At 40.6% G+C, this 10158-nt stretch overlaps 1 protein-coding gene across 1 annotated transcript in view; it reads left to right on the plus strand.

The window, feature by feature from the left end:
- EEF1AKMT3 (EEF1A lysine methyltransferase 3) overlaps positions 1-10158 on the plus strand; it is a 56717-nt gene extending 46559 nt beyond the window's left edge. Inside the window, exon 3 of the mRNA XM_069758606.1 lies at positions 9575-10158. Within this exon, the coding sequence (XP_069614707.1) occupies positions 9575-9957 (383 nt within the window). The 3' untranslated portion in view covers positions 9958-10158. The remainder of the gene's footprint in view (positions 1-9574) is intronic.

The following is a 10158-nucleotide window of genomic DNA, read 5'->3' on the forward strand; positions in this document are numbered from 1 at the left end:
GTCAGATCGCTGATCTGACACAGTGCATTGCAAAGTGTCAGATCAGCGATCTGACACTTTACCATGATGTCCCACACTGGGACGAAGTTAAAAAATTTTTTTTACATGTGTAAAAAAAAAAAAATCCTCAATAAATAAATACAAAAAAAAATATTATTCCAATAAATACATTTCTTTATGTAAATAAAAAGCAAAACCATAAAAGTACACACATTTAGTATCGCCGCGTCCGTAACGACCCGACCTATAAAACTGTCCCACTAGTTAACCCCTTCAGTGAACACCGTAAAAAAAAAAAGAGGCAAAAAACAATGCTTTATCTTCATACTGCTGAACAAAAAGTGGAATAACATGCGATCATATATAAATAAACCTTGTACTGCCGAAAATGTCATCTTGTCCCGCAAAAAACGAGCCATACAGCGTTGTCAGCTAAAAAAAAAAATTATAGTCTTATAGAAAAAATAATTATTTTTGCATCGCTTTATTCTGAAAAGTTTTTATTGTATAAAAGCGCCAAAAAAAAAATAAAAAAATTTATAAATAAGGTTTCGCTGTAATCGTACTGACCCAAAGAATAAGGGCCCCTTTCCACTTGCTAGGAAAACGGACGAGTGCAATCCGATTAAAAATCGGATTGCACTCGGACCAATGTTAATCAATATGTGACACTCCATTTGCGATTTTTTTTTTTTTTTCCCAGCCGAAATCGGACTGAGAAAAATCTGTGTCGGCTGAGAAAAAAATCGCAGCATGCTGCGTATTGCTGAGATTCTCGGACGAGACTCGCCAATGCAAGTCAATGGGTGCGAGAAAAAAAACGCACAGCACTCGCACCATGCGAGTGCTGTCCGATTTTTACGCACCCGTGTCCTTAGAAAAGCCGGCAATTCAGCGCAGAGTACAGTAAAATCACACTGACAGGTTAGATGAGAGTAGATATATACACATAGAATAGGTATATATACATATATATATGTCAGGGAGACACCTATATATATATATTTATATTTAATGCAGCGTGAGATAGCTTTAAAGCTGGTAATTCAATTACCGGCTTTTGCTTTCTCCTTCACAAACCCGACATGATATGAGACCTGGTTTACATACAGTAAACCATCTCATATCACCAGCTCCCAGGCTTTCTAGGAAAGTTCCCACGATCTATGAACAGCCAGCAGAGGGCGCCTCACCGCAAATGAAGCTAAATCTAGCTCATTGATCTATATTTAGACTCATTCCCCGGGGTTTTGCAGCGAGGAGTAGCATTGCATTAGCAAAGCTCCTGGCTGCAAAATGTTTTAACCCCTTCAGAAGGATTTACATCGTTGGACTTTACAGATCTGTGGAAGGTAAGTATATTGTTGGTTTATTATTTTTTTTTTGTCACAGAACGAGGGTCTTCACTGAGTGGATTGGGCGTTAAATAAAAAATTACAACAACCTTTGTTTTTATTTCATTAAAATAATTTTTAATAATGTGTGTGTATTTTTTTAACCCTTTCTTTCAATTGGATTAATAATGGATAGGTGTCATAATTGACGCCTCTCCATTATTAATTAGGCTTAATGTCACCTTACAATTGCAAGGTGGCATTAACCCTTCATTACCCCATATCCCACCGCTACACGGGAATGGGAAGAGAGTGGCCAAGTGCCAGAATAGGCGCATCTTCCAGATGTGCCTTTTCTGGGGTGGCTGGGGGCAGGTGTTTTTAGCCAGGGGGGGGCCAATAACCATGGACCCTCTCCAGGCTATTAATATCTGCCCTCAGTCACTGGCTTTACTACTCTGGCGGAGAAAATTGTGCGGGAGCCCACGCCAATTTTTTCCGCCATTTAACCCTTAACCCCTTAATCCCATATGACGTACTATCCCGTCCAGGTGACCTGGGACTTAATTCCCATGGACGGGATAGTACGTCATATGCGATCGGCCGCGCTCACGGGGGGAGCGCGGCCGATCGCGGCCGGGTGTCAGCTGCCTATCGCAGCTGACATCCGGCACTATGTGCCAGGAGCGGTCACGGACCGCTCCCGGCACATTAACCCCCGGCACACCGCGATCAAAGATGATCGCGGTGTGCCGGCGGTGCAGGGAAGCATCGCGCAGGGAGGGGGCTCCCTGCGGGCTTCCCTGAGACGATCGGTACACGGTGATGTGCTCACCGTGTACCGAGCGTCTTCTCCCTGCAGTCCCCGGATCCAAAATGGCCGCCGGGCTGCATCCGGGTCCTGCAGGGAGCACTTCCGGGTCAGGATCAGGCTGCAGCTGCAGCTCTAATCCTGCCCGGCTGTATGTTAGATCACCGATCTAACAGAGTGCTGTGCACACTGTCAGATCGGTGATCTGTGATGTCCCCCCCTGGGACAAAGTGAAAAAGTTAAAAAAAAAATTTCCACACTTGTAAAAAAAAATAAAAAAAAAATTACTAAATAAAGCAGAAAAAAAAAAATATTATTCCCATAAATACATTTCTTTACATAAAAAAAAAACAAAAAAAACAATAAAAGTACACATATTTAGTATCGCCGCGTCCGTAACGACCCGACCTATAAAACTGGCCCACTAGTTAACCCCTTCAGTGAACACCGTAAGAAAAAAAAAAAAAAAACAAGCCAAAAAACAACGCTTTATTATCATAATGCTGAACAAAAAGTGGAATAACACGCGATCAAAAAGACGGATATAAATAACCATGGTACCTCTGAAAACGTCATCTTGTCCCGCAAAAAACGAGCCGCCATATAGCATCATAACCAAAAAAATAAAAAAGTTATAGTCCTGAGAATAAAGCGATGCCAAAATAATTATTTTTTCTATAAAATAGCTTTTATCGTATAAAAGCGCCAAAACATAAAAAAAATGATATAAATGAGGTATCGCTGTAATCGTACTGACCCGAAGAATAAAACTGCTTTATCAATTTTACCAAACGTAGAACGGTATAAACGCATCCCCCAAAAGAAATTCATGAATAGCTGGTTTTTGGTCATTCTGCCTCACAAAAAATCGGAATAAAAAGCGATCAAAAACTGTCACATGTCCGAAAATGTAACCGATAAAAACGTCAACTCGTCCCGCAAAAAACAAGACCTCACATGACTCTGTGGACCAAAATATGGAAAAATTATAGGTCTCAAAATGTGGAGACGCAAAAACTTTTTTGCTATAAAAAGCGTCTTTTAGTGTGTGACGGCTGCCAATCATAAAAATCCGATATAAAAAACTCGCTATAAAAGTAAATCAAACCCCCCTTCATCACCCCCTTAGTTAGGCTAGGTTCACATTGCGTTAATGGGTTAACGCTAACGGACAGCGTTGCACGGCGAAAATGTCACAATTAACGCCGTGCAACGGGTCCGTTAGCACAACCATTGACAGCAATGTGATTTTCGGGTGTAGCGCATCGCTAGAGCGTGCCATTTTCGGCTCGCGCTAGCAAGGTGCCGTTCTTTTGTGGCGCGCCTCAGACGCTGCTTGCAGCGTCCGCGGCGCGCCCGAGGTCCGATCCCCGATCTTCCAGAGCGGGGACGTTAACGCGACCACTAAACACGACACCTAAAAAGACATTGCGTTAGCGCAATCCGCTAGTGCTAAACGGATTTCCCTAATGCAATGTGAACCTAGCCTTAGGGAAAAATAATAAAATTAAAAAAAATGTATTTATTTCCATTTTCCCATTAGGGTTAGGGTTAGGGCTAGGGTTAGGGTTAGGGTTTGTATTACATTTACGGTTGGGATTAGGGTTGGGATTAGAATTAGGGGTGTGTCAGGGTTAGGTGTGTGGTTAGGGTTACAGTTGGGATTAGGGTTAGGGGTGCGTTTGGATTAGGGTTTCAGTTATAATTGGGGGTTTCCACTGTTTAGACACATCAGGGGCTCTCCAAACGCGACATGGCGTCCGATCTCAATTCCAGCCAATTCTGCATTGAAAAAGTAAAACAGTGCTCCTTCACTTCCGAGCTCTCCCGTGCGCCCAAACAGGGGTTTACCCCAACATATGGGGTATCATCGTACTCGAGACAAATTGGACAACAACTTTATGGGTCCAAGTTCTCTTGTTATCCTTGGGAAAATAAAAATTTGGGGGGCTAAAAATCATTTTTGTGGGAAAAAAAAGGATTTTTTATTTTCACGGCTCTGCGTTGTAAACTGTAGTGAAACACTTGGGGGTTCAAAGTTTTCACAACACATCTAGATAAGTTCCATGGGAGGTCTAGTTTCAATATGGGGTCACTTGTGGGTGGTTTCTACTGTTTGGGTACATCAGGGGCTCTGCAAATGCAACGTGACGCCTGCAGACCAATCCATCTAAGTCTGCATTCCAAATGGCGCTCCTTCCCTTCCGAGCTCTGCCATGCGCCCAAACAGTGGTTCCCCCCCACATACGGGGTATCAGCGTACTCAGGACAAATTGAACAACAACTTTTGGGGTCCAATTTATTCTGTTACCCTTGTAAAAATACAAAGCTGGGACTAAAAAATCATTTTTGTGAAAAAAAAAAAGAATTTTTATTTTCACGGCTCTGCGTTATAAACTGTAGTGAAACACTTAGGGGTTCAAAGTTCTCACAACACATCTAGATAAGTTCCTTGGGAGGTCTAGTTTCTAATATGGGGTCACTTGTGGGGGGTTTGTACTGTTTGGGTACATCAGGGGCTCTGCAAATGCAACGTGACTCCTGCAGACCAATCCATCTAAGTCTGCATTCCAAATGGCGCTCCTTCCCTTCCGAGCTCTGCCATGCGCCCAAACAGTGGTTCCCCCCCACATATGGGGTATCAGCGTACTCAGGACAAATTGGACAACAACTTTTGGGGTCCAATTTATTATGTTACCCTTGTGAAAATACAAAACTGGGGGCTAAAAAATAATTTTTGCGAAAAAAAAAAATAAATTATTTTAACGGCTCTGCGTTATAAACTGTAGTGAAACATTTGGGGGTTCAAAGCTCTCAAAACACATCTAGATAAGTTCCTTATGGGGTCTAGTTTCCAAAATGGTGTCACTTGTGGGGGGTTTTAATGTTTAGGCACATCAGGGGCTCTCCAAACCAACATGGCGTCCCAACTTAATTCCAGTCAATTTTGCATTGAAAAGTCAAATGGCGCTCCTTCCCTTCCGAGCTCTGCTATGCACCCAAAAAGTGGTTTACCCCCACATATGGGGTATCGTCGCACTCAGGACAAATTGCACAACAACTTTTGTGGTCTAATTTCTTCTCTTACCCTTGGGAAAATAAAAAATTGGGGGCGAAAAGATCATTTTTGTGAAAAAATAAGATTTTTTATTTTTACGGCTCTGCATTATAAACTTCTGTGAAGCACTTGTTGGGTCAAAGTGCTCACCACACATCTAGATAAGTTCCTTAAGGGGTCTACTTTTCAAAATGGTGTCACTTGTGAGGGGTTCCAATGTTTAGGCACATCAGGGGCTCTCCAAACGCAACATGGCGTCCCATCTCAATTCCAGTCAATTTTGCATTGAAAAGTCAAATGGCGCTCCTTCCCTTCCGAGCTCTGCCATACGCCCAAACAATGGTTTACACCCATATATGGGGTATCAGCGTACTCAGGACAAATTGGCCAACAATTTTTGAGGTCCAATTTCTTCTCTTACTCTTGGGAAAATAAAAAATTGGGGGCGAAAAGATCATTTTTGTGAAAAAATATGATTTTTTATTTTTACGGCTCTGCATTATAAACTTCTGTGAAGCAATTGGTGGGTCAAAGTGGTCACCACACATCTAGATAAGTTCCTTAGGGTGTCTACTTTCCAAAATGGTGTCACTTGTGGGGGGGTTTCAATGTTTAGGCACATCAGTGGCTCTCCAAACGCAACATGGTGTCCCATCTCAATTCCTGTCAATTTTGCATTTAAAAGTCAAATGGCGCTCCTTCCCTTCCGAGCTCTGCCATGCGCCCAAACAGTGGTTTACTCCCACATATGGGCTATCAGCGTACTCAGGACAAATTGGACAACAACTTTTGGGGTCCATTTTATCCTGTTACCCTTGGTAAAATAAAACAAATTGGAGCTGAAATAAATTTTGTGTGAAAAAAAGTTAAATATTCATTCTTATTTAAACATTCCAAAAATTCCGGTGAAACCCCTGAAGGGTTAATAAACTTCTTGAATGTGGTTTTGAGCACCTTGAGGGGTGCAGTTTTTAGAATGGTCTCACACTTGGGTATTTTCTATCATATAGACCCCTCAAAATGACATCAAATGAGATGTGGTCCCTAAAAAAAAAATGGTGTTGTAAAAATGAGAAATTGCTGGTCAACTTTTAACCCTTATAACTCCCTAACAAAAAAAAATTTTGGTTCCAAAATTGTGCTGATGTAAAGTAGACATGTGGGAAATGTTACTTATTAAGTATTTTGCGTGAGATATCTCTGTGATTTAAGGGCATAAAAATTTAAAGTTGGAAAATTGCAAAACTTTCTAAATTTTCGCCAAATTTCCGTTTTTTTCACAAATAAACGCAAGTTATATCGAATAAATGTTACTACTAAAATGAAGTACAATATGTCACGAGAAAACAATGTCAGAATCGCCAAGATCCGTTGAAGCGTTCCAGAGTTATAACCTCATAAAGGGACAGTGGTCAGAATTGTAAAAATTGGCCCGGTCATTAACGTGCAAACCACCCTCGGGGCTTAAGGGGTTAAATATAATAGCTAGAACGCCCAAATTTTGCATATACACACTACTAACATTAGTAGTGTAGAATATGCAAAAAAAATGGTGATATGAGATGGTTTACTGTATGTAAACCAGGTCTCCTATCATGTCGGGTTTGTGAAGGAGAAAGCAAAAGCCGGTAATTGAATTACCAGCTTTAAAGCTATCTAGCGCTGCATTAAATATAAATATATATATATAGGTGTCTCCCTGACATATATATATATGTATATATACCTATTCTATGTGTATATATCTACTCTCATCTAACCTGTCACTGTGATTTTACTGTACTCTGCGCTGAATTACCGGCTTTTCAAAGGAGAACCGTGCGTAAAAATCGGACAGCAATACGGATGTCATACGGATGTTGCGATAAAAAAATCGCATGACACTCGCATGGCACTCGCAGACGTTACATCAGTTTTTTCGGTCTGTAAATCGGACCGTTTTTTTCTCACACAAGTGGAAAGGGGCCCTAAAACTGCTTTATCAATTTTACCAAACACGGAACGGTATAAATGCCCTCCCCCCCCCTCCCCCCAAAGAAATTCAGAAATTGCTGGTTTTTGTTCATTCTGTCTAACAGAAATCGGAATAAAAAGCAATCAAAAAATGTCATGTGCCTGAAAATGATACCAATAAAAATGTAAACTTATCCCGCAAAAAACAAGACCTCACATGACTCTATGGACCAAAATATGGAAAAATTATAGCTCTCAGAATGTGGTAAGGCAAAAAATATTTTTGCAATAAAAAGCGTCTTTTAGTGTGTGACAGCTGCCAATCATAAAAACTCTTTATCACCCCCTTAATTAAGGAAAAATAATAAAATAGAAAATGTATTTATTTCAATTTTCCTATTAGGGTTAGGGTTGGTGCTAAAGTTAAGGTTTGGATTACGTTTACGGTTGGGTTAGGGGTGTGGTTAGGGTTAGGATTAGGGTTAGGGGTGTGTTGGGGTTAGGGTTGGAGTTAGAATTGGGAGGTTTCCACTGTTTAGGCACACCAGAGGCTCTGCAAACGCAACATGACGTCCGATCTGAATCTATACAATTCTGCGTTGAAAAAGTAAAACTGTGCTCCTTCCCTTCCGAGCTCTGCCGTGCGTCCAAACAGTGGTTTACCCCCACATATGGGGTATCAGCGTACTTGGGACAAATTGGACAACAACTTTTGGGGTCCAATTTCTCCTATTACCCATGGGAAAATACAAAACTAGGGGCTGAAAAATCAATTTTGTGCAAAAAAAAAAAAAGTTTATTTTCACGGCTCTGCGTTATAAACTTTAGTGAAACACTTGGGGGGTTCAAAGTGATCACCACAATCTAGATAAGTTCCTTTGGGGGTCTAGTTCCAATATGGGGTCACTTTTGGGGGTTTCTATTGTTTAGGTACACCAGGGGCTCTGCAAACGCAATGTGACGCCCACAGACCAATCCATCTAAGTCTGCATTCCAAAACACCACTTCTTCCCTTCCGAGCTCTGCCATGCGTCCAAACAGTAGTTTTCTTCCTCATATGGGGTATCAGCGTACTCAAGACAAATTGCACAACTTTTGGGGTCCAATTTCTCCAGACCCCCTTGGGAAAATAAAAAATTGGGGGCGAATAATCATTTTTGTGATAAAAAAAAAAAAAAAGATTTTTTATTTTTACGGCTCTACATTATAAACTTCAGTGAAGCACTTGGGGGTTCAAAGTGCTCACCACACATCTAGATAAGTTCCTTAGGGGGTCTACTTTCCAAAATGTCACTTTTGGGGGGGTTTCCACTGTTTAGGCACATCAGGGGCTCTCCAAATGCAACATGGCGTCCTATCTCAATTCCAGGTAATTTTGCATTGAAAAGTCAAATGGCACTCCTTCCTTTCCGAGCTCTGCCATGTGCCCAAACAGTGGTTCCGCCCCACATATGGGGTATCGGCATACTCAGGACAAATTGTACAACAACTCTTAGGGTCCAATTTCTCCTGTTACCCTTGTTAAAATAAAACAAATTGGATCAGAAGTACATTTTTTTGTGAAAAAAGTTAAATGTTCATTTAAAAAAAAAAAACATTCCAAAAATTCCTGTGAAACACCTGAAGGGTTAATTAACTTCTTGAATGTGGTTTTAAGCACCTTGAGGGGTGCAGTTTTTAGAATGATGTCACAAGTGACTTCAAATGTGATGTGGTCCCGAAAAAAAATGGTGTTTTAAAAATGAGAAATTGCTGGTCAACTTTTAACCCTTATAACTCCCTAATAAAAAAGAAAATTTGGTTCCAAAATTGTGCTGATGCAAAGTAGACATGTGGGAAATGTTACTTAGTAAGTATTTTGTGTGACATATCTCTGTGATTTAAGGGCATAAAAATTCAAAGTTGGAAAATTGCGAAATTTTCAAAATTTTCACCAAATTTTCCGTTTTTTTCACAAATAAACGCAGGTAATATCATCAAATAAATGTTACCACTAACATGAAGTACAATATGTCATGAGAAAACAATGTCAGAATCACCGGGATCTGTTGAAGCGTTCCAGAGTTATAACCTCATAAAGGGACAGAGGTCAGAATTGTAAAAATTTGGCCCAGTCATTAACGTGCAAACCACCCTTGGGGGCAAAGGGGTTAACCTTTCCACTACCTGAGACTACTATGGAAGGTTTTCTTACTATACACACCTGTACTTTGTATCTCCCCCACCTCATTGTAGATTGTAAGTTCTCACGAGCAGGGTCGTCTTATTTTGCTTTATTACTTATTGTTAACATTGTTACTTATGTCTGTTGTGTTTGAAACTGTTAAACTGTAAAGCGCTGCGGAATATGTTGGCGCTATATAAATAAAGATTATTATTATTATCTGTTGTTTAACCCCTTTCTTTGTGCTCTTAAAGGTGGCGATGTAACAGTGACAGATCTTCCACATGCGCTTCCACAGATCCAGAAAAATGTATTGGCCAATGTTCCCCCGGATCACATTCCTAATGTCTGTGCATTGTCATGGGGAATTGATCAAGTACACTTTCCCCAAGACTACGACTTTGTCTTAGGAGCGGACATTATATATTTGAAGGAAACCTATGATCTTCTGATCCAGACATTGCTGCATCTCTGTGGCCCTCGGACAACCATATTATTGTCTTCCAAAATGAGAAAGGAGCACGGCACCATGGACTTTTTCCAGAACCTCCTGCCTCAGTATTTCAATGTGGAGATTGTTAAGAGAGATGCCAAAGATGACCTAAATATCTACAGAATGACTTGCTTCCAGAACTGATCTAGAGCCGTATTTTATCTACATGAACAGTGAATGCAGACCACGTCCATGGATGATGTGAATTCCTCTTCTGGTTTCTGCTTCTTCTTTATTACATTCCATTTTTATAAAAGTTCTTGCTCTTTTTCATAGCACAAAAGATAAAGGCTACACCATGGCCCCGAACTGTATGTAATAATAAAACTAACTCATAGAAGTGAA

The sequence above is a fragment of the Ranitomeya imitator genome, chromosome 3, assembly GCF_032444005.1.
Source record: "Ranitomeya imitator isolate aRanImi1 chromosome 3, aRanImi1.pri, whole genome shotgun sequence".
NCBI lineage: Eukaryota > Metazoa > Chordata > Amphibia > Anura > Dendrobatidae > Ranitomeya > Ranitomeya imitator.